Genomic DNA, 26320 nt, shown 5'->3' with positions numbered 1-26320 from the left:
CGTACTGTGGGATATGGCAAGTACAAAATTGGAAAGATCATCATAGAAGAAATTGCTATAGTGGAAGGACTTCAACATAATCTCCGGAGTGTTAGTCAGTTTTGTGACAAGGGATATTATGTTCATTTTGAAAAGGAGATATGTATCATTAAACATATCAAGGATAAACGTCCTTCACTATGTGGCATAAGGAAAGGCAATATATTCGTAGCTGATTTGTCTTCAGGACCTGGAAACGAAGTTCACTGTTTCTACGCCAAAGCGTCTGCTGAAGATAGTTGGTTATGGCATAAGAAACTCTCACACCTCAACTTCAAAACAATGAACTCTCTAGTCAAGAGAGATCTAGTGAGAGGTTTGCCTTCCCTGGAATTCTCATCTGATGATCTTTGTGAAGCTTGTCAGAAAGGAAAAGCGAAGAGAGCATCTCACAAAGGCAAGACCATCAATACCATTACAAATCCACTTCACTTACTGCATATGGATTTGTTTGGTCCTGTGAATGTTGCATCAATTGATGGAGGAAGATATGCCTTAGTCATTGTGGATGACTTCTCGAAATTTACCTGGGTTTACTTCCTAGCTTCTAAGGATGAAACCCCGATGACAGTGATTGATCATATAAAGTCAGTTGAATTAGAAAAGGGTGTGCCAGTGAAAGCTGTAAGGTCAGATAATGGCACGGAATTCAAGAATCAAACTCTAATCAACTTTTACTCTGAGAAGGGAATTAGAAGGCAGTATTCAGCACCAAGGACTCCTCAGCAGAATGGAGTCGTCGAAAGAAAGAATCGTACACTGATCGAAGCTGCAAGGACTATGATTGCTGAAGCAAAGCTTCCTCTGTACTTTTGGGCTGAAGCTGTGTCTACTGCCTGCTATACCCAGAATAGAACTTTGATCAACAAGGATCATATGAAAACTCCATTTCATTTGTATAAAGACAAGAAACCATATGTCAAACATCTTCATGTTTTTGGAGCCAAGTGTTTTGTTCTCAAGGATGGTGAAGAGAACTTGAACAAGTTTGAGCCAAAGGCATCTGAAGCAATTTTTGTTGGTTATACAATAGGTGCTTATAGAGTTTTTGTAATTGATACTCTGTCAATGAAAGTTAGTGTCAATGTTACATTTGATGACACTAAACTCCCAAGTTTACAATCTGCTTATCCATCTGAATCTCTGAAGTTTGACAACTATCCAGATTCTGATTCAGATGATGATATACCACCTGAAGTTGCAACAGGAGATGACAACAATGATGGTAATGATCCAGGCAATGGTGGAGGAAATGGTGGGAACACTGGAGATTCCACTAGTGCCAGTGGTGGATCATCAAGTCAACCTGGCAACAACTCAGGGGGAGCAGATGGATCAACTAGTCACACATTTCAGCTCAATGATAACACTGCTGAATCATCAAGGACACATCTTCCAAGGGAAAGGATTTGGAGCAGAGATCATCCCTTTGATTTAATTATTGGTGATCCTGATGTTGGTGTAAGGACTAGAAGTGCTACGACAAATGAATGTCTATTCTCTGGTTTTCTATCACAATTAGAACCAAAGAAAATAGATGAAGCACTTGCTGATCCTGATTGGGTTCTTGCCATGCAAGAAGAACTCAATCAATTTGAGAGACAAGAAGTCTGGGCCCTGGTTCCAAGACCAAAAGGAAAATCTACCATTGGAGCTAGATGGGTCTTCCGTAACAAGTTAGATGGTGATGGCATTGTTGTAAGAAACAAATCCAGACTGGTTGCAAAAGGTTATTCACAAGAAGAAGGAATTGATTACGATGAAACCTATGCTCCAGTTGCTCGTCTTGAAGCCATCAGAATATTTCTCGCATTTGCTGCACACTCCAACTTCAAGGTATATCAAATGGATGTGAAAAGTGCATTTCTGAATGGAAAGCTAGAAGAAGAAGTATATCTGGAACAGCCCCCTGGCTTTGAAAATCCAGAGTTTGCTGATTTTGTATACTTCCTATTCAAAGCTGTCTATGGACTCAAGCAGTCACCAAGGACATGGTATGACACTCTCTCTGAGTTTTTAATTGAAAACAATTTTACTAGAGGTGTCATAGACAAAACTCTCTTTTACAAATTGCATGATAAGGATATGATATTTGTTCAAATATATGTTGATGATATTATATTTGGTTCTACTAACGATAACTTGTGCAAGAGATTTGCTAAGTTGATGCAGAGTAATTATGAGATGAGTATGATGGGTGAGCTGTCCTACTTCCTTGGTCTTCAAGTAAGCCAAAAGGAAGATGGAATATTCATTTGCCAATCCAAGTATGTCAGAGATCTTCTTCGAAAGTTCAATCTAGAAGACTCTTCACCGGCAAAGACACCCATGGCCACTGCCACAAAGCTTGACCAGGATAAATCTGGTAAGAAAGTTGATATCACAAGCTATCGTGGTATGATTGGCTCTTTACTTTATCTTACTGCAAGTAGACCAGATATCATGTTTGCAACATGTTTGTGTGCTAGGTTTCAAGCTGATCCTAAAGAATCACATCTTATAGCCGTCAAAAGAATCTTTAGATATCTTAAGGGTACACCTGGTTTAGGTATTTGGTACCCTAAGAATACTGGTTTTGACTTAACCGGCTATACAGATTCTGATTATGCAGGATGCAGGATTGATAGGAAGAGTACGTCTGGAAGCTGTCAATTTCTAGGACGTCGGTTGGTTTCCTGGTATAGCAAGAAGCAGCACTCTGTGTCTACTTCTACTGCTGAAGCTGAGTATATAGCTGCTGGAAGCTGCTGTGCTCAGATCTTGTGGATCAAGAATCAACTGAATGATTATGGTGTTGTAGTAAACAAAATTCCAATATTTTGTGATAATACAAGTGCCATAGCCATTTCCAACAATCCGGTTCAACATTCAAGAACCAAGCACATTGATATCAGGTATCATTTCATACGAGAACATGTCATGAATGGTACAGTGGTGTTACATTTTGTACCCACGACTGAGCAAATTGCTGACATCTTCACGAAACCACTGGATGAATCCACTTTCTCTAAGCTGGTTTGTGAGTTAGGGATGTTAAATATGACATAGTTCTCTTATATATATTTTTCATATGTATTATATGTGTTTATATACTTTTTGTGAATTTTCTGTGTAATTATATCTATATTATTAGATTTTATATGATTTCCTGTATATTATCTGATAATATTCTAAGTAATTATGCATGCTTGTATATTAGTAAGTAATTTTCTAAGAGCTCATTCACTCCCCTGTAATATTCTCTAAGCATTTAGATAATTATTTGTAATTATTTTGTATTTTTCAAAATTAATTAAGCATAAATATTTGATTTTAAGTTAATTCATCTTTTTGAATTAAAGTTAAAGTCATAAGTATTTATACTTAATTAAAGTTGAAATTTACAAAATATTCGTGTAATTTATAGTATTGTTTTTATTATAGATTTTTGATTTTAATTGCAAAATGTTTTATCTTTTAAAAATAATCAAAAATCATATTAATATTATTTGTTTTTCAGCAGACAATGGCATTGTCTACAGGTTGGCTCGGCAAGACAATTAAATTGTCTTGCTGAACTAGTTTTTGCCTGTTTTTCAAACAACTCGGCAAGACAATCCCATTGTCTTACCGAGTCAGCCATTAGTCACCTCACGTATCAGTAAGACAATTCAAATTGTCTTACTGACACTTCAAATTGTCTGCCTTCACGAATCTCGGCAAGACAATTCATATTGTCTTACCGAGACCCCTCCTCCTTTGTCTTACTGTGCGCACATATATATACTTATAAGACAATTCGAGCAAGACAATTCAATTGTCTTGCCCACACACTTCATCTTCCCCAACTCCGTTCACCATCGTTTTCAAGTTTCTCAAACTTGCTGTGTTTGTTTTCAAGCTTAAGCTTGCTGGTTACCTTCGATTTGTTCGTTACAAGTCGAAGTTCTGCCCGTTTGTCGCGAATTTTCTTGACTGGGTTTGTGTGTTCTTGAGCTATGTCGATCATATTTCGTGGTTTGCTGCTGGGTTTGATCAAGTTTTGTGTTTAATCATCTGTAATCGGTTGTTTTAACAAAGAACGAAATCAACAGTGGTGGTATTAGGGTTCTTATTCGATTTGGGGGTTTTGGCACTAAGGCTGTGTTTGGCTGTTGATATTTGAAGATTAATTGGACTTAAGGACACGTTTGCCTTAGTGTGGATTAGTTGGAGTTTGGATTATTTGATTTGGAAGTGCCATTTTAGTTAATTAAATTTTAATTCGATATTATTCTAATATTTCGAATTAATAATTAATTAATCAATTTTAATTATTAATTGAACTTTGCGAGATAATTGAGAATTAATATTTTATTTGAAAATTTCTCGCTTAATTCAATTTTTAATTACTAAAAAATGGCCGGAGAATTTGAGATTGCTGAGACCAACTATTGTGCTAACCTGAACTTCGAGGATTGTTCTGATAGATTCAAGAAGTGGATCCGTTTCCTGACTCAACAAAGCCTCGTCAGTACTGCACTAACTGCTGATATTCCCATACAAGTACAACCACTCTTCGACTTCTACTCCAATGCCGTCAACTCTACAACTCTCGAGAATTATAAGTTGATTGGTGATCTGCCAAATGGACGAAGAATTGTTATAACTGTCGATGATGTGAACCGGATTCTAGGGTTTCCAAGGAACAACTTTCAAGTGGAACCAACCAGTGCTGAAATTACTCAATTCTTCCAAGACATCCACTACCAGGGACAGATTTTTCTCCCTAGAATGTCTAAAAGCAAATTGAAGGCTGAATGGGATGTCTTCTTCGATACCTTGGCAAAGGTATTTGCTCCAACTACAAGGCAGAATTTTCACAACATATCTTCTATGCTTCAAATCTTTGGATTCTCTGTGGCTTATAATCGTCGAATTAACTTCGGGAAGTTATTACTAAAGGAGATTATCAGAAAAATGGGTTCTGTCTCTCAGAGATCCATTCATGACAATGACAAGGTTGAGTGTCACTTTCCAAGGTTCTTAATGCTATTCTTAAGTGACAAGATGAATGATGCAGATAGAGCCATGTACGTTGATTCTGCAGTGGTGCCCATTCTAAGAACTTGCACCAAGATTCAATCAAGACTTGCTAATCAAAAGAAGCATGAGAATGTGCCTCTTGTTGTGACTCCTTACATGTTGGAACAGTTTAATGTTCCCTTTCAACCTGTCCAAGTTCCTCAGCCTCTACAACAACAACAATATCAACCTGATCAACAACAACCAGCTCAACCTGAACTTCAAATAGGACAACATCAAGAACAATCCCCTCCTCAAAACTTCCAACCACTTCAACTCCTTCAAGACTATCAATCATCCAGCCAATCCTCACAATACTCTCCATACAACCCTCCTTATAACTCACCACAACAATCACCTCACCAATCATCATACAACTCTCCTCAACTATCTCCAAACCAATCCACTCCACATTACAACTTCTTCCCAGACCAACAAGCCTCCATCATTCCTTCTCAGTCTGAACCAACACCTTCACCTACACATCTACATACCATTCCTCCACCACAATCCACCTCTCAGCCTCTGCCTGCTGATTCTGCTATCAATCCAGAGCTACATGACTTCAGGACAGATTTACAGGTAGCTCAGGTACTTTCTAATCTCACTGATACCTTTAATATTGATATTGCAGATTTTGATTGTGATATTGGATTTGATTTCCAGACTCCCAGCATTGAACCTGTAAACACCCAGGTTCATAACCAAGCTGACGTTTTCGTTTCAACAACTGATTCTTCGTCAAACACATCAACCGACACTACTCATACACCAGTTGTTCGAAAGGTAGCCCGGAAACGGAGTGGGAGTGCAATTTTGAGAGAACCCGCAGCTCTGTCTCATAAGAAGCAAAGGGTGGCAGAACCGGAGACAACTGCAGCCGCATCCATTTCCTCCCAAAAGGATTTGGACACTGACATGGTAAATATACAGTCTCTAGATTCATTCTCTCCACAGAATGCATTTATTGAAATTGGCCGTCCGACCGCGGTATCCTGTAAAGAGTCAAGCACACAACTAGCACTCACGCTAGTTGAACCTTTGTCTTTTAATTCTTCACTTAGAGAGAGCACAGATATTCAAAAATTGTCATATGAAAAACTTTCTGATCACTCTTTCTTTTTGGATCAGGCTATACTTGGCAACCTGCAAGTACATCAGCTTTCACAGGCATCTGAATGACAATTTGTTCCTTCACAACCTACAGTTCCATCTCAGGGAACTATGGTTGTCCATACAGGTACTGGTGACGGTGTGACAAACACGAGTGAAATCAGGCAAACACCAAGCGAAACACATGCACGAGAGGATAGTGATAAATCTTTGAGTGTTCGTGAGGTGAGTGCACACACCAACACTGATCTGTTACAGGAACAATTGGCTGCTCTGAAAGCTGAGATTTCAAGGTTGAATGCTGAGAATGCCAGATTCAGAAGTGGAGAGTTGGTGACTCTACAGGAAAAGGTTGTTGATCCTTCATATTCTTCTTTCAAACAGGAATTAGATGCTCATGTCAAGGGTATTCACTCTAGGATGGACAAGTTTGATCAATCTCAGGAGCTCTGTCTGACAAAGCTTGGAAACTTGGAGCAAACTCTGGCTCAAGTTATTCATCACTTAAAGCTTAATCCGTCAACAGCTCAGTCTACTCCAGAGGATCCCTCAACTAAGGGGGAGAAGGATAAGGAAGATAAGGATGACAAAGATGATCACAGCAATGCTGATGCTGATGATAGGAGTAATAAGGATGATGCTGACAGGAGTGACAAGGGTGGAGAAAGAGCAAGTGGCAAAGAATCTTCTGAAGCTGATAAAAGCTATAAAAGGTCTAAAGGCAAAGAACCACTATATCAATCTGAAAATGTCTTCAACACTGACAATTATGATGATTATCCCAAAGACATGGATGATGATGACGTATTCGATGCTACCTATCGTCAGGCTGAAGAAGAAGGTAAATTTGATGAAAGCTATTTGTTTCAGGAAGAACCTGTTGATCCTGAACACGAGGAGAATGTCAGGAAGTTCAAAGCAGAAAATGAAGCCAGGAAGCGTAAGCTTCGTGATTATCAGAAACTTCTGGAAGATAAGTTGATCACAGAGGAACAAATCAAGATTGAAAAGCAGAAAATCTATGATGCTGCGATCAAGCAGAAGAATCTTGAGATTAAAAGAAAAGAAGGAAAAGGCTGGGACATTGCTAGAAGAATATTCAATGGACCTCAAAGGGAAACTTTCGATGATAGGAAGTTCTTATCTCTGATCTATGATCTTCGAGAGGTGAACCCTGATGAGGATGTTTTTATGCATGCCTTTGCCTTAGAACTGGAATATGTAACTGTTGCTGTTAGGGGACTGCTAGAAGAATGGGAGCTGATTGTCTACACACAGAGGAATGGTTCATTCAGACTATCTGTCGAATTTCTCAAATCATTCTCTGTATCTGAGCTCTGGGTACTTCGCAACAAAGTCAAGCGTTGCTCCAACTTGAATGAACTTCTTCGTGACAAACTGTTGGATTGTGCTGTTTTCAACAGTCCTCAGGTTGTTAAGAACCCATACTGTGTCAAGTTCGTTCACTTGGAAATCCTCTGCACTGTCTATCTAAATGAAGAGGCTTTGCCAAAGTACCCTGCCAAGCGTCTGGCTCTAGCATCCACCTTACTAAGGACCAAGGGCTTCGCTTCTAAAGCCAAGTCTGATGCTGATGATGTAATCTCATCCTACTGCACTCGAAGAAATATTTCTCAATACTTTCGGAGGATGAAGGGTGTAACAAAATCTCAGCCATCTGACTTCCGTGAAGACCCTGTGGAACTGGAAGTACTTCACCAGCTAGCTCTGGCTCGTGAAAGAAAGAAGCGTGGAGAATCCACTGCAGCTGAAGAGCCTACTCAGAATGAGCCTTCTACTCCAATTATTCACTATTCAGATGCTGAAGAAGGAGAAGTCACTCGTTCTGAGTGAATAGATTAATTAGGATATTTGTTAGATATGTTCAAGGAACATCCTTTTGTAATCTATTTATGATCATGGTTTAATGTTTAATGCAAGCCATAAACTTTTGCTATTTACATTCCATTGTTTAAATCTTTGTCTTATCTGTTAGTTGAGTTATCCTCTAGGAAATTTGCATGTTATGTTAACAAACAAATAGGGGGAGATTGAAAGTCATATGTTCAGCCTATTTGTATTTAAAGAGGTACAACTCAACTCAGATCAGAAAGCTCAGTAAATAGCAAGTCATCGGAATCAGTACGAAGAACGTCAAATGATTTATGGAAATCATATGTCAGATAAGTTCCAGGATGCTGCTGCACGCCACTGAAAGAAGTTCATTAATATGTTCAAGCCTCAGTGCACAAATAATTTTTTGTGGCACGTCCAGGAGTTCAAAAGACATAAAGTTTCTATACTTTATTTCATCAGAAGATTCCATTTAATGAAGATGTACGTACAAGACGAAGACTCGACGAACTAACCAAATTCTTATTGTTTATATGACGAAGAATATTTGATTTAACTAGATACAGATGAACCAGACAGTACATCTGTGTATCAGTTATTCAAATTAAATATTTGAAGTCAAGCAGAAGTGGTAGTTCGTTCGTTCGACAAATCAAGAAGTTATTAAAGTTTAAAGAAGACAGGAAGCAGTTCTACTGAAGATTGGGTGATTAAATATTTAATAGACTATTATTTCACTTCTCAAATAGTTATATTAATTATGTAATTTATTTATTAAATTAATTCACTCTCGAATTAATTTAATTTATGAATTTATATGATTAACTTAATTAAGTGAATAATTTTCTATTTTATATTTACTACATTATTACTTCTTTTTATCATCAAAACCACCCAGCAAGACAATCTGTGATTGTCTTGCCGAACTGCCCACTTGGAATGAAATCAGTGTGCAAGACAATCCAGTTGTCTTGTCTTGCCGAGTGTTTCAGTGGTGTGCAAGACAATTCAACTGAATTGTCTTGCCGAAGGACTTGTGTGGCAGCAAGACAATCCTGTTGTCTTGTCTTGCCGAGAGTCTCACTTTCTGCAAGACAATCCAGTTGTCTTGTCTTGCCGAATGCAAGAAGGTGTGCAAGACAATCTCCAATTGTCTTGCCGTTTGTAGTGTTTGTCTTTCTGACAAAGAGATTGTCATACCTTCCCTTCTGATTGTCTTTCTGACTTGATTAAAGCTTGGTAGACAATCTGTGATTGTCTTTCCTTGCCTTGATTTGTCTTGCCCAAGCCTAGATTGTCATACCCTCTTAGTATTTGTCTTGTCTTGTGTTTGTCTTGCATGTACAATGCTTTGCCTATAAATATGGCATTCATTCTTCATTTCTAAGTGTTCATCACTTTGTAAATCAAAGCATTTGTAAAGCTTTCAAGTTGTTCGTAACTTGCTTGATCGTTATATCCACAGTTTTCTGTGCTTTGATAACCCGGTTGTTTTAATCACTAAATCTAGAATATACCCTGTCGAATTTATTCTACGAACTTTAGTGGACATTAAAACTGAACCATTTTAATTATATAACGACTTCAAACATTGTTATATTAATTAATTATAATCTGATTAACAAATCATATTCAATCAGATTCACTTCCGCGACGATTTGGTATTGATTGTATTCAACCCCCCCCCCCCTTCTACAATCATATCTGGACCTAACAATATTCCCGTTCTCCTAAAGCTGAAAGACATACCAAAATGAATTCATCCTAGAGTTTGAAAGAGGCAGACGTTTTTCTCAAGGAGACAGCTAGGGTTTTGAGTTTTCGGAGCTTTAAGGAGAGGCACACCTTGGGAGATCGAAGGCCACACTTCGTCCAAGGAGAATCAGGGAATACAGTAGAAGACGTGAATTTGAATCGCTTGCGCCGTAGCGATTAAGGTTAATATTCTGTTCGAACTTTGAATTAATATAATAAAACGCAGGGCCAAGGTCCGATTGTTCCTACATATTGTTAGATCTGAATATATATAATCAACGATTATCTTATGTGATATTATCAAGTTTACGATAAATCAGAAGCCTACCTAAGACTTGATCTTCCATATACTTGATTCGCCTATAGCCGTATCTCTCTCAAACTGATGGAATATAGGAGTAGTTTTGAGGGAGGATGAGAGCACTGAAATACTTAATAGAAACAATTTTTTTACGATTGTTGTGCATAGATTTCATCGCTCCATTTTATAAAAAATCTGACAAATTCAGAACAAACACATCTATGCACTATTACACATATTACATTAGACATCGGTTAAACCTCGATATCTCTTTAAATTTCGACCAATGTCTTCACGTATGATATTAAATATATGCCTTTTAGACATCAGACCCATTAAATCAATTGCTCATAAAAAAGATACTCCCTCCGTCACTATCCTACAAAATTACTTTCAAAAGTTGTGATATTTATAAGTACATGATTTAATTTAACAATTAAAACTTAACAAAGAGATTAATCCTGGACAAATTCATGTCATGATGTAGACTGAGACAGTCATTCCAAGCCTTCGCCGGCTCCTATCTGGGCTCCTGCCAACAGGAGTTAGCTTCTACATTTTGATAAATATTAATACATATATGAACAGATTTACAAGACATGCACAAATTTAGAAGCTGAGCCGTATTAAATTCCTGAATGTCAGATACATTTCATTATGAAAGTAAATAATGATCTACCATATTTGTATCAATAATTATACACTTTTATTCAGAAAACAAGATTTAAAACATTTTAACTATGCAGTTAAAACTCTTTATGATGCGTGTCAGAAAGTGAAGGAGTAGCACTGATTCACTGAACATGAATCTTTCTAAGCTCTCACCCTTAATCTTTGTGCAAAACCAAACAAACTCAGCTACTTGAATTATGTTTGCCTCTCTACAGAACTGCACTTATAGGGACTGCATAGCTGCCAAAGGACTACTAGAAAGTCACCCTAAAATGATAAGCCAGACATGTAGACATCAATTAGACTATAATCAACAAAGGCAATTTATTATTCAATTCTTGTAGATCGAATCGAATTTACTTCTCATGGACTGTGCTTTAAAGAGATAGATGAGCAATTATGTTTCTAGTGGTTTATAATTATTGGAATTCTAGCTTGTAACTGTTTGAAGTGATCAAAATTATTCTTAGAAGTTTTAGCGCAGTCTTAATAGAACTGAAACCTGTATGCAGTCATATAATTTATTTGAAGTAGTTCATCAATATATACGACATATATATGATGTTTATCCGCTGATTGGATATTATTATCTGTATTCAAATTATTGTGACAGTAGAATTTATCAATTCCTAGATGGAGGAACCGATCTTTGTTTGATTAGGAATCTGTTACCTGACGATTGCTGCCACAATCTTGTGAAGCTTCTCTTCAAATTGACACTGAACCTTTGACCTCATAGCCCATAAAGTCTTGTTTGGATGTTATAAAACATTCTGGACAGGGTCGTCTCTAGGATTTCGGAGGCCCTAGTATTTTTGAACCAAAATCTAAAATTTGATGAACTAAAATCACATGAAAATTTGCAGTAGTAAAAAGGGTTAATTATCAAGTTGGTCACTGAAGTGTGCTTAATGTATCAAGTTGGTCACTGAAGTGGGCTTAATGTATCAAGTTGGTAACTGAAGTGAAAACGGTATCAAGATGGTCACTGAAGTCACCGTATATATCAAACAAGTATCTCGAAATATGAGTTCAAGCATTAAAAATATGATTTATAGAGTTTTACACATTATTTTTAAACATTACCACAACCAACTAAAAGGTTATGATTTCTAGTATTTATTATAATATAATATATTTAGATTTTATCAAGTTTATTTATTATTTATTTTTAATTAAAACAAAGAAATAACTATATAATAAAAAGAAATAATAAATAAACTGATAAAATCTGAATATATTATAATAAATACTAGAAGTCATAACCTTTTAGTTGGTTGTGGTAATGTTTAAAAATAATGTGTAAAACTCCATAAATCATATTTTTAATGCTTGAACTCATATTTCGAGATAGTTGTTTGATATTTACGGTGACTTCAGTGACCATCTTGATACCGTTTTCACTTCAGTTACCAACTTGATACATTAAGCCCACTTCAGTGACCAACTTGATAATTAACCCGTAGTAAAAATAATTCTTAACTAAGAAACAAAGCATAAAAATAGTTCAAGTTAAAGCTAAGAAGTTATTATTCTTCTTACTTTTGAGTATCCATATTCCTAAAGTGGTGTATAGAGGAGAAGAATAGATATTATTTTAATAATTTTATTGAACATAATTAATAACTAATAATTATAAATATTAATAATACATGTATGTATATATATTGGAGGCCCTGTATCGGTGGAGGCCCTAGGCAAATAACCGGGGAGACTTCCGTGAAGACTCGTCTGATCCTGGACTTCTAGCAGAGCCTTGATGTATCCACATCAATAATAGGGGTGGCAATTTCAGGTAACGGGTCGTGTTCGTGTCAGCAATCGGGTCGATTTCGGGTCAAGCTAAAATCACTCAAAATTGAATAAAACTGAAAATTGAAGTTATTAGAAATGAAATTCTAATTTCGGGTCCATTTCGGGTCAATCGGGTGATTTTCGGGTCACTTTCGGGTTTCTGTCTCAGTAAATCGGGTTTCAGGTTGGGTCGGGTTCGTGTCGGGTTTCGGGTCGTGTCTGATATTGCCACCCCTAATCAATAACATGACACAACAGTTATATATAATTAAACTCACTTGTTTGTCATAGGAACAAAATTATAATATTTAATATTAGTAAATTAACCGATTCAACTCAACTTAAAAAATTAACTCATTATCATTCTAAAATAAATCAAATTTTAAAATTAAAATTAATTAAGTATACATGTTAAACTTGAATAATAAATTAACTATTTATATCTAATAAAAATATAAATAAATAATCATTAAGATATTACGAAATGCATGTTTTTAAAATATAAATAATAATTTATGAAAAAATAATATTATAATATTTTTTATGAAGCATGACATAAGTATTAACAGATACAAGTATAGAAAGTATAAATATTGTAATATTTTGAAATCAAAAATACAAATATATTATTAATAATTTTAAATATATAATAAGACATTCATAAATAATATTAATAGATTTAAAAATTATCCAAAAAATATAACTAAATTGAAAATGAATATGTTAAAAATTATCTAAAACACACTGGCTTTTTATAATTTAACGTTGTCATGCAATTTAACGTGGTCATGGGCAAAAGGATATAAATATATAGAGAAAAATGTTATTTTCATATTAACATTTTTGTTTTCCGATCAAATTCAATTCTATCTCTTTCTTGCATCCACATAAATCATACAATTTCAATACAAATTTCTGCAAATTGCTGAGACTAAAAAATTGATTTGGATATAACATTTTCTCACACACACATATTGTTTGTCTGGGCTTTGTTGTCTAGGTTGTAAGTCTGAGATTAAAAGGTGTTTATCCTTTAAGCTTAAAAATAATAATACATATTTATGTAATATATCAAAAATTATTTAAAACTAGAATTAAATCACAAAATACTTAAAACATAGTTAATTTGAAGTATTATTTCGGTGACTTCAATTTTTTAAAACGTTTTTTGAGAAATATTATTCATAAATTATAAATTATTTATAAAGTGATGAATCATTTATTTATATATTAAGTGATGAATTACAATTTTAAATTCAGCTGTACCTATAGGCTATATAGTCCATCAGTCTCGATACAGAAGGCATTTCATTTGGTTCAATGAGTTGGGTTGACGGTAATGAGAACCAGGCCCGATCACTAAAGTTTAATGGCCTAGTGCGAAAAATAAAATTGAGCCCTTCACAGTGGCTTAAAAGTAGACATGGCAATTTGACACGTAACACGCTAACACGAAACGAAACGACATGAAAAAAATGGATATGGGTTTTGATTTTCGATACACGAAACACGAAAGTACACGAACACGAAATTACACGATAGATTTCGTGTCGGATATGGGTTTTCATTTGGGGTACACGAAAGTACACGAAATATTTGTAAATAATATTTATTATATATATGCTATGATATATTGAATATATAATTGTGTAAAAAGTATATAGTTATATGTATGTGTGGATATATTGTAGATACATTAACAAATTTATAGAGAATTGTACACAAGTATAAATATATCATTCACATTTAATAAAATTATAAAGAAAAATATATATTAAATCTATTTTTTGATTAGAAAATATAATAATATATTTATACATAATATACACGAAAAGTACAAGAAATATACACGAAACGTTTCGGATCGGATACGGGTTTCAAGTTAGGTACACGAAATTAATAATGGACGGATACGGATTTCACCTTCGAGTACACGAAACACGAAACGAAAGTACACGAAACGAAACGGTTGCCGTATATAAAACGGTGTTGTTCTCCGGAATAAGATAGATTTGTGTCCTTATTTTGGTTAAATACTAGTATCATTATAATCACGTATCATAAAAAGCGGAAATCAGACTTAATCGATGAAGTCATAAAATAAATATTAACTAAAAACCAAATGAATTGATCGAAGAAAAATCAACTAATATTTGACGAGCTATAAAATTAAAATTAATTACTCCCTCCGTCCCAATCAATTCTATACAGTTTCCTTTTTGGGATGTCTCATCATTTCTATACATTCCCAAAATAGCAACTTTTTATAATATAAAATACTACTACACCCATTACATTCTCCCACTATCTACATTATATAATAATGAAAACACTATTACACCCACTACTTTACTCCACTATCTCAAATCTATTATTAAAAAATATGTGGGTCCCACCACTTTACCCACTTTTCATCTGACTTTACTCATTTCTTACATTTTTTCTTGGTCTCCGTGTCCGATCCCAATGTATATAACTCATTGGGACGGAAGGAGTAATAATTAATCGTGATTAAACACCGATTTTCAGAACACATCAACCACCTTATTCACATGCTCAACAAAGGTAAAGATACATGCAGAACATCTGCAAAACGATTGCTGCTCCTTGTTGCCTTGAAGCTGCGACGGCCACTTGTATTTATTTTAAATACAATGAATATATCATGGTACATTATAAATTATACTAGCCTTTAACCAGTGCGAAGCACGGGCGCGTACAGAATTCGTAATTTATTAATTATAATTTAAATTTTAACATCATCTTATTAGTATTTTAGTATTAATGAATTAGATTTTAACCAGATTATATTTACCAACTGATTACATTTTTTGGACGACTACGAATTATACCAATATCGGTTTATTATAATATAGTATATAAATTATATATAAATTATATTTAAAAGAATAATAGTGGAGTTTTTTTTATCTTGTATTACATCACAAGTGTTTGTAATTTGAACGGTATAAAACTCTTTAATATTGTAAGAGTAAGAGAAGTTTATATGTGACCGACTTATAATTATAGAGTAGATGACCAAACCAAAATTTTGTACGACTACAAATTAAACCCATGTTGGCTTATTATATTATAGTATAGTATAGATAGATGCATACTCATAAAAATTTAAGAAGATTTATCATTCCTGCATATTTTATTATAAAATTATCAACAACTTTTAATATATATAACTAGTTTTCATTTTTAACTTTCCAAAATAATATAAACATGAATTTTGAAGGTGCAACTTTAATTTACAGAATCATGTGTCTTCTGTTATCCAACACCCTCCAAAGCGTCTCTTATATATCATATATAATTTGGGATTATTCTTGTAAGCTATTGCTAAGAAATTTGGTTGTTTATTGTGAGAAGCTCAATTATATATATATTAAATTAAATAGAATTTCGTATCATTCAAATTCACCTATTCTATATTTGATTCACATTAAAATTTTGATTATTTATAATAAGAACCTGAATTTGCTTTTATTATTTCATACCATTCACAATCATGTGTCATTTATTTGATTCCTCCTCCTCACTAATCATCAAGAATGAGATCGTTCTTAAAACTTAATTACATCCTTTTTGGGAGGCAGTTTAATTTACACTCCTTCATGAGTTTTTTATTTTATTTTTTAAGAGTTCAAAACTAAAAATTACGATTCAGAAAAAAACAAAAAACTGAAAATCATATAAAAATGAATATTCTTTACATCTACTATCACAACATTTGGACACTAGCAAATCAGCCGGCTTCTGATGGGTACTTATATATTTTTTTTTACCAAATTTTTACTTGAATAAGCTCCTTTCTTTGGCTGGACCTTCAAACTTCATTATGATATGTAATTTTATAGTACAACAAATCACTGACTTCACTTGCTCGTGTATTTTATATGAGGAGCAAGTGGAAGCTGCTTGAACAAGTTTGACTATCCTGAAATAATGCAAATATTATTGGACGCGCAACATCCGTTAATTCCGTATTAATATGATATTTTCCGCTTTCGTCGGGACTGATCTCGTACGGATTTGTTTTTAACTCCTCCAAAAAAATCTCATACTACTTCCTCCGTCCAATTAGATAGTATACGTTCACTGTTTGCACGTATTTCGAGTCTGTTGTATAGTATAATTTCATAATCTTTCTTTTAATAAAAATTTAAACATCAAATTTTTATTTAGAAAAAAAATTAAAATATATTATGAAACTATACTTAAAAAGTCTTAAAAAACATATACAATTGAATGGGACGATAGTTATTTAAATGATTATATTCGAGACAAATTTTTTTTATATTCGCGACGTGGGATTTGAATTGATACCCGCTCTGACATATATTGCATACTGCCCTTCGTAAAATATTAAAGAAGAAGAGACGAAGTTCAAAGCCAAATCTGTGTTCATAGTGAACACTCAATGTACTAAACCATGATTCCAACTCTATGGTTTCTCATATTATCACATACTTACTTTTGTTATGCACAACAATTTTATGATCCAACGTTATGCGATTCCCATACAAATAATCCCGGGACACGCTACGCATGCAATTCGTTCCAGAAATCATGCCAAACATTTCTTGTGTACAGAGCAAACCAGGGGTTTCAAACAATCTTCAACATTTCAAGCTTGTTCAATGTCATATCACACGACGAGTTACTTTCTCTCAACAACTTGACATCTTCGACTCAGATACTTGAACCAGGTACAGATGTTCTTGTTCCCATCAAATGTTCTTGTACAGGCCAGTTTTTTCAGGCAAATTTAAGCTATTATGTTGCTTACAATACGACTTTCGCGAATGTGGCTTGTGGGGTTTACGAAGGTCTAGTGAAATCAAGTATCCTTGTTGAGGAAAACGAATTTCAGGGAAATGTTCTGAACATTGGCTCTGTGCTTAATGTCCCTTTGAAATGTGCGTGTCCTGATAATGTCTCGAGTGTGGCGGGTTATAAGTACTTTGTGACATACCCTTTGGTGGAAGGAGATTACACAAATAAGGTAGCACAGAAGTTTGATATTGCTGGTGAGGATATTTGGGAAGCAAATCATATTGATTCGTTAGTAACTGTTTATCCAAACACCACAATTTTGGTCCCCTTGAGATCTGAACCAAGGATTCGCTTTATTAGTCCAGATTCTCAGCCTCCAACTCCGGGTTTTCTTCCCATAAGTCCAATTGAAAGGACAAAAAGCATCAAGCTTAAGAAGCTGTACATTGCAGGATCTGTTATCGGGTTTTCCCTTGTGCTTTTGACACTTCTTGGTTGTGGGATCTATGTAAAGGCCTTGAGAAGATGGAAAGGGGAGAAATTTCATCACTCTTCAGCTCGTCGTAGCTCAATGACTTCTTTTTCAACGCCTTTAAGCTCTCCGTTGTCTGTAATGACTCCTAGGAGCTCCACTAATTCTTGCTTGTCTCCTGATCTTCTTATTGGTCTAAAGTATACTCTGTGCAGCTATAGTACAGAGGAAATTAGAGAAGCTACGAACGATTTTACAGAAGAGACAAAGATAAATGGATATTTGTACAAGGGCTTTATAGATGATGCTGAAGTGATGATCAAACAGATGAGATTTGAAGACATTCGACAAGTTATTGACTTGCATTCGAAGATGAATCATGTCAATATCATGAAACTGCTTGGTGTATGTTACGGTGAGAGTGATTTTTCTTGGTCTTATCTTGTCTTTGAACTTCCAAAAAATGGGTCATTAAGAGATTGTTTGTCAAAACCACTTAAATCACTGAAATGGATTAAAAGAACTCATATAGCTTATGATCTGGCCAAAGCCCTTCATTATCTGCACTATTGTATGGTTCCTCCACATACTCACATGAGCATAAATTCAACCAACATTTTCCTGACACCGAGCTGGAGGGCGAAGCTAGCCGTTTCTGGTTCAACTCCTAGTGTAGGCTGCTCCAAGGAAAATGAAATAATGTCAAGTGCTGGAGGGTGGATTGCTCCGGAACATCTCCTCAATGGACTAGTGAATGAAAAGGTTGACATTTTTGCATTTGGAGTAGTTCTGCTGGAGCTGATGTCCGCGAGGGAGAGTGTAGAAGGAAGATCATTCAGAGAATCCATAGGATTTTTAGGAGGGGGGGCTAGTGAAGGTGGTTGTTTTGAGCAGTTGAGGAGTTTCATGGACCCTTCTCTGAAGGAGGATTATCCACTTGCTGAGGCTCTGTGTTTAGCAGTTCTGGCTAAGGCTTGTGTGGAAGATGATCCAATGCATAGGCCTTCTATGGATGATATCATCAAAGTTCTTGCTAGAATGGTGTAAAAATGTCTTACACATATGCTAAAAATGATCTGCAGCTATTTTCTCTTCTTTAGTTTCTACACATCATTTTTGGGACTAAATGTTGTGTCAGTTATGATTCAGAAATGATGAATTCTTGATCATAATTTAAAGTCTTCTCATGTTGCATTGAGAAGCGAACTTGAGTGCACAATTGGAAGTGTGCTGTGAACGATTAGTTCACAACAATATAATATTGTTATACACCCAATTAGGATCATATTTTGTATTTGATAATTGTCATTAGCCGGATTTTATTTCCGAGAGCAACTCCAGAAAAGTTTTTAGAGATGTGTTTTATCTGATGATATTTTTTTCACATTTTACTATGAAAAACTAGCATAATAACCCGTGCGAGGCACGGGCAACTTGTGTGAAATGTTGTATGAAACAAGTAAAGGATTGTTGCTCAAACAGTTGAAGGTTGTTGCTCAACGAAATTTTATTTGTAAAGTTTGTTGTTTAGGTGTGTGAAGTCCCGTGACTACTATTTTGTCGTCATATTTTAACTCTGTCATTTTTGCGTATACAGTGAAAATGTAAAAATGTAGAGCTTGTAGATCTACATACATTTGTTTGTTGCTAACAAAAATATAGACTAAGAAAGTATTGCACTGACAGGAAGGAATCAATCCTCTGATGATACGAATTATATTTCCAGGCTCGGCCAAAAGCAGACTATTTGCAACAGGTAGTTTTGCACTTTGATGAAACAAAAAACAATCTGACACCTCTCTAATTCATAAAGCAGAAATCTTGTATGAGGCACCTCTCCAGGTTGTAAGCATTCCATAAGCTATTTGGAGGCGCTTGTCGACATATTAGGATTGAAAATGTGATTAACCACTTGACCAAAAAATTGGGGCCTTTTTCGATGTGAAATCCAACCTCTGACAGTGTTGGTTTGTTATTTTGTTCATTTATCGCAAATGTTATCATATTTAAATGGTCATAATATTCTTGAATTTTCCAGCGAGACTCATTGATTTTTATGAAAACCCAAACCAGCAATTTTGGCGTGTAACTGGGATATACCTGCAGTAATTATGGATCATAGTTATATTGAAAAGCATATAATAAAAGGTTTTATAGATCATAGGTGCCAAAAATAACATATAGAAAAGTTAGAAGCTATATATTTAATATATCTACCCGGTAATGTGGTTGAGTGGTTGAATGATTGAATCATCGGAATTGGCGGATGAGCTTTTATTATCACCTAGGAAGCACCGATGAGCTTTTATTATCAGTTTATCACTCAAGCTCCACCAAAGCAAATAGAGATGCAATATCAGCAATATCCATATTCTCTTCTATGAGTTTGCGGTGAGCATTGACAGGATCATTCTCTTCCTGAGTGAAGGAGAATGAGGATGAAAATTTAGATTAATTAGGCTGATCACTAAAGTTAACTCTGCTACAAGATATTTGAAGTGTTGTTACCTTTAGGATAACATCACCTTCTTCGTCTGAATGTCAGTTCTTAGCCTCAGATACTGTCGATTCCCTGGCATTGTTTCACTGGCATTCCTTGTCTGAAATTGCTCGTTTTGTTCATAAGTTTCCTCGTAGTGGTCAAAATAGTCGTCAACTGTATGATCTGGACTTTCTGGCCGACCCTTGTATTTATCTGGAAAGGCCTGTGATGTTGAGCTGCTTTGTACTCGTCCATTAGGAGCACGTTCATGTGTGAATGATTCAGAAGGCTCCATTTCAGTTTGCTTAGAGCACCTGAACCTGTTACTTCTAACATCTATAGGTTTATCTGAATAGGCTGGTGCAGTCGTTGAAAGTGAAGACAAAGGCAAAGCTGTTGAGCTTTTAATGTTTAGTGATGATGACAGTGTATCTTTCCTGAAGCTGGTTCCCATTCGCAGACTCTTCACCCTAAAATGATGTATAATTGATCAGCAGATGTCAACAACAAAATTTAAAAATCTATTCGGGAAAAATGCAAACCAACTAATATTTTGTAACCGAATTCACATTACATGTTCTGTCAAAAAAAAAAAAAAAGAATTCACATACCTGTCAGCATATCTTAATGTGTTGAGAGTACGTTCACATGATCCTGAGTTCGGGGAAATGCATGATATCATTACAGTGTGTGAATCACTAAAGAATGAGTCTCTAAGAACCTCAGCTAGCTTACTCCCTCTGAAGGGAATATGACCCTGATCGCTGTCAAGTGGTCTAATGCATTCATTTAGTGCACATAAACTTTTATTAATATCAGCGCCTTCCATTCTACAATAGAAATTGACAAGCATTGTTACTCCGCGGAGCAATTTAGCCCACATGATACTTTAAAGGAATCATTATCTTCTGCATAACTTTTATCACCTTTCGGATGAGATATCTACTTTCACGAGTACTTGGGCAGCATACAAGTGTTCCACCAGACCAAATCCAAGAAAAAGGGTAGATTCTGACTTCTTCAGATTTTTTCTACGACTTCCTTGGCATCTTGCTATCATCAACAGAGGCACATCTGTATACATACTTGCCAACAAGACAAGCATGCTTTGATTCCATTTCCTCAATAATTTTTTGATAGCAAGCTGCAGTATAGCATGATCATAGAAACCTACTCCAATTATAACCTGGTCCTTGTAACCTTGCACTATCAAATGGCAGTAGTTGGCATATTCATCATGTGATTGAGAGAATTCCTTATTTGCACCAGTTGTGCCTGTACTTCTTGTTGAATTGCCTCTCTCAATTAAGTCCTTGACTGTATTTACATGTAGTACTCCAAATTCCTGGAAGCCCACAATGGGGACCTGTTGTTTCCCATCTTCCCTTATACAAAGCTTTCTGCAAACATAATGTTCAAGGTTACGATGCTTAGTTATTATGTAATTATGTAGAGTCTCAAACTGACAGGCTCAGTTCCGATCATTGAAAAGATCAAATAGCTTTCCTCCATATATTTCAAAGAAACTGACAAACAACTGATATGCCTGGTTCTGGTCATTTTTGTGCATTAGCCTTAATATATCTTCGAATGCCTTAAGTGGAAGCGGTTGCATTGTAAATGTCTTTCCACTCCCTGAAACATGTCCAAAAAAAAAGGAAAATATATTTTATCATCTCAATAATAATTGAGTAGGGCACATTTTACAAACTATATATTTTTCTTGTTGTTGTCAAGTAAGATCTCTATAAAAGTCTAAATTGGTTCTACTTACTTTCCAGTCTATAAATTCTCCCAAGATCCGACCCATGCAAAATAACGGCAATACAGTCCCCTGTATTGTAAATGTAAATGAATGTTAAGTATGTTAGAAGCTACCTGCGTTGCTAGCTTCACCTCCATCAGCTGCATTTAACTGATTACTGGAGTGTCCAGGAGGTTGCATTTCCCGAGAGGACACATCCAAAACACCATTTGGTGTTGCACCTATATCAATGGAAGGAAATAATCAATTGTCAAACTTGACAGAGAAATCTAGGCATAAGGACAGTGGCCTGATTTGTAAATGTGCAAAAAAACCAATGATAATAGAATGTCATGTTCAAGAGCGAACCATTAGAGAGAGAACCATAGAACCCTTACCTTATTTCTAGTATTTAGGTAGGGTTCTGCAACAGAACTTAAGTATTAGTTAGGGTTCTGCAACAGAACTTCACATGCAAAAAAATGTCAATATCTATGTATTATATTTTAAAATGATTTTTGAACACACAGAACGATGAAAAATATGAAAAAAACATATATATAGATTTAGATCCTAAAAATCTATTTAAAATTTAGAGTTCTGCAGCAGAACCTTAGTGGTTCTATTGTAAGGACCGGTTCTCTCTTGAGCGCGACCCTTTATCTGCATTATAAAGCACATAATTGTTTTTTGCAGGGATAATTTTTCAGATATAAATATTACAAATCACATGATCTATTCATTAGAAGCTTGTAAGAGACTGAGGCTTGCTCACTCATAAGTTGGTATTTCAATTCCCATGATCTTATAAACAATTAAAACTGCAGCACTATGTTATCAGTATAATGTCAAGGTTTTTTTTTTTTATCAAAGTAGCCTTAATTCTTTGGAGGGGTGTACAATCACAGTTAAAGTGGCTAATTTTTATGGTGGACACACCACTCTAGAGTCTTAAGTTGTATTTGAAGCCATTATCCTATTCTTAAGTCCCCACCTAACCCTGATAAAATAAATATCTAATTAATTTTAGTATGTAAGTTGTAATTTATTGCAAGAAAAATATACTGGGGCAAGTTAAATCTAATATTTTAACGTATCTCAATAATAATTGAGTAGGGCACATTTTACGAACTATATATTTTTCTTGTTGTTGTCAAGTAAGATCTCAATAAAAGTCTAAATTGGTTCTCCTTCCTTCCCAGTCTATAACCCTATTGATCAAATTAGGTCCCCTTCAAATACTGTCAATATAAATATCTATTTGGATTTTGGTATGTAAACTGTAATTTATTTGCAAGGAAAATATATTAGGGTTAGTTAAATTTAATACTTTTACCTATCTGAATAATAATTGAGCATGGCGCAATTTACAAGCTAAACATTATTCTTGTTGCTGCCAACGAAGATTTTTATAAAGGACTAAATTGGTTCTTGCTTCCTGATCTATAACCCTCGCGATCATATTAACTTGTACTCTGGATCAATGGTACTCATAAGTTCAACTTGCCTGCAGAGCTGTACAGTCTATGCCGTTTACATACACCTGGAGAACATGCAAGTTTAGCATTCAAACCTTGTTGGATAGCCCACCGAGCGTTTTGCCTCCGCTTGGATAGCCTTCTCCTCTCCAAAACATCCTCGGTGATTGTGAGCTTGGGCCGCCCATTTTTGCTAGTAGCTCCGTCCTTGTAGCTGGACGGCCTGGTCTCACAGGCAGCGCGGAATGGAATAGGTCTCTCTGCAGATTAATATCAAGCCTTTATTAAACTATGGAACGATGATCAACAAAAGCAACATGAAATCAGTTTTAGTCCCAACAAAAGCTCCAATACAACAAACACACATTAAAATGAACTTGCATTGCATAAAATTAAGCGGAATACTTGCTGAAAATATAAACAAAAATGCAACCATACAACTAATTGAAACTTTCAAAATTTAAAACACTGTGTAGTTGCCTTACAATCAAACCCATAAAAACCAACAGAACAGAACGTGTGATTCCTAACCATCACCTCCCATTCATATTTTTAGTAAAAGAAACTAAATAATAATATACCAAAAAACAAACATATCTGTTAAGGTATCGACACAAGCTTTTTCATATAAATTGCGATGCATATGAAAGCCAGGATACCAACTATAACAAGCTGCACTCAATGATCAATCACCAAAAAAGCACCCAAAAATTATTAAGAAGGCACCAAAAAAATATGAAATTGCAGCAAGATATTATTGCGTGCAATATAAGCTCAACCTACGAATCAGGACAAGACCTTAAGTCACTCGCCTTCAGAATCGACGATAATACCAGTTAAACAGTGTGACAACAGAGATTAAAAATCATATTTGACCACTCATCTACAATTAAGAAGCACCCAAAAAATATGAAGCTGCAGCAAGGCATTAGTGTGCCAAATATGACCTGACCCCACAAATTAGGAGAGGGCATAAACTCACAAACCTTCAGAATCGGCCATATTGAAGGAATGAAACAAGGATACACCCGCTCTAGGATCTGAGATAGAGGGGGGGGGGGGGGCGCTCGGAGAGTGATTGGTCGGAGTGGGGGCCTGGACAAAGGTTAGACGAGAAGCCGAATTCACACCGCAAATCAATCGGATGAACGCAAATAAAATCTCCAACTGCGCACGGAAATGAAACGGTGATCTGAATTGAATTGAGGGAACCAGGAAGCTGAGGCCCTCCAGAGGAAGCAATGGTGAAGCCGTGGTTGTATAAGGCTGCCAATAAAATTAAAATGCATTCGCAGGCTGGGAAGGGTTCCTTGCCTGGGAAACTGCCTCGGAGTGAGGTAAGGTAACCTAGGAATTGGCTTTTGGCTCGGAACCAGGTAAGCTAATTTAAGATTTTGCTTCGGAATCAGGTAATTTATTTGCTCAGGAGCTGGGTTTGACACGAGCCTGTTCATCTATTATATATAGAACTAGATAGTTGGTATTCACAACACCCGGCACTTACTGGAACTACTAATTCAAGTAAAACAAAAACAAAAAATAACTTATCAATCCAGCTGCTCTATCCATTATAATTTATTATCTTATATTACAGAGACGCATAATCGATAGGGTTGTTATTCGGTCTGGGCGAGCCGAGTTTCGAGCCGGGCATAATTCGAGCCGAGTTGTATTTAGTCGAGCCGAGTCGGCTCGTTTAAAAAAAACGAGTTTAAATCTTTGCCTGGACTCGACTCGTTTATTTTCACGAGTCGAGGTGAGCTGACTTGTTTAGCTAAACGAGCCGATTTTAACGAGTCGGGCGAGCCGGCTCGTTTACTTAGTTTATTCTAAGTAGATAATCCTGTCACAACCATAATATGTCTATGTAGCCTCATAATAATTGTCATGTAGTAAATATACATTTGAAAGAAGTTCATTCATTTGTTCAAGTCTCAAGTCGTACAAAGGAATGACAATAAGAATAAAGGGAAGTTATTGTCAACTGTTTGACAGTAAAGCTACAGAAGACAACTAGTTTACATCTGAAAACAACATTGGTGGAAGCTTCGAAGACAACAAGTTCATTCTGCATGACAGCAAAGCTTGGATTTCCTTACAACAACATTTACATGGAATCATACAGTCATCTAAAGTTCATTGTCTGACAGCAAGTCTTGGTGTCTCAAAGATACTGTCTCCAAAGTTACGGTTTTAATTTGATTCTTCATCAAGTCAAACCTTGTGGCAGATAAAGATGTTCAAAGTTCAGGGATACTGCAGAAGTTTTTTTTGTGGCACACTTACAAAGACTACGACAAAAGCTCAAGAGTTAACAAGACAAAGATTGCCAATTCAAGGAAATGTCAAGTCACCATCTACTGGGATTTGATAAGCTTAAAATAGAATTTTTCCAGGTTGCTTTTTATACAATGTAATCTTATATAAATTAGTAGTTTAGGAAAGTCACATGGGCTGCAAATTGTTAGTAGCTGCAAAGTAGAGTCTGCTTTGCAGTCCTCCAGGACCCGTGATGATAGTGATGTTTTGATCTTGCTAGACATATAGGAAAACATACCTCATTCTATTGCAGTTGTTGAGACTAGTCGCTAACTTCTAAGCATATTTTATCTGCTCATTTTTTGGAATATTTTTTGAATATAAATATTAAAAGAATCAAATACTTTATTTTACAGAAATATAAAAGTTTTTTCAACAAAAACTAAATTTTTTGTACTTTTCTCCAGAAATTAATCCTTATTTCTGAAAAATTAGGCTAACCAAACACCATATACTCTCATCTGCTATA

At 35.5% G+C, this 26320-nt stretch overlaps 2 protein-coding genes across 5 annotated transcripts; one reads left to right on the top strand and one right to left on the bottom strand.

The window, feature by feature from the left end:
- The first annotated feature begins 16956 nt into the window (after positions 1 to 16956).
- On the top strand, positions 16957 to 19315 carry LOC108225841 (protein LYK5). Its single transcript, XM_064078921.1, has one exon. The coding sequence runs from the start codon at positions 17013 to 17015 to the stop codon at positions 18873 to 18875; it is 1863 nt and encodes a 620-aa protein (XP_063934991.1). The 5' UTR covers positions 16957 to 17012; the 3' UTR covers positions 18876 to 19315.
- Positions 19316 to 19519: 204 nt separating this feature from the next.
- LOC108226685 (kinesin-like protein KIN-13B) lies at positions 19520 to 24789 on the bottom strand. Of its 4 annotated transcripts, none has more exons than XM_064078922.1 (8): positions 24519 to 24789; positions 23628 to 23792; positions 22189 to 22296; positions 21237 to 21945; positions 20922 to 21140; positions 20337 to 20780; positions 20046 to 20246; positions 19520 to 19928 (listed from the first exon to the last, which is right to left on the bottom strand). In XM_064078922.1, the coding sequence occupies exons 4-6, from the start codon at positions 21413 to 21415 to the stop codon at positions 20339 to 20341; spliced, it is 840 nt and encodes a 279-aa protein (XP_063934992.1). In that variant the 5' UTR covers positions 21416 to 21945; positions 22189 to 22296; positions 23628 to 23792; positions 24519 to 24789; the 3' UTR covers positions 19520 to 19928; positions 20046 to 20246; positions 20337 to 20338. The 4 variants fall into 4 exon arrangements, with proteins under 4 accessions (XP_063934992.1, XP_063934993.1, XP_063934994.1 ...); XM_064078923.1 differs by having other exon boundaries at positions 21237 to 21710; XM_064078924.1 differs by having other exon boundaries at positions 20922 to 21945.
- Between the last annotated feature and the right edge of the window lie 1531 nt (positions 24790 to 26320).

The sequence above is a fragment of the Daucus carota genome, chromosome 6 (assembly GCF_001625215.2).
Source record: "Daucus carota subsp. sativus chromosome 6, DH1 v3.0, whole genome shotgun sequence".
Lineage (NCBI taxonomy): Eukaryota > Viridiplantae > Streptophyta > Magnoliopsida > Apiales > Apiaceae > Daucus > Daucus carota.
This window is presented reverse-complemented; position numbering and strand designations above follow the sequence as displayed.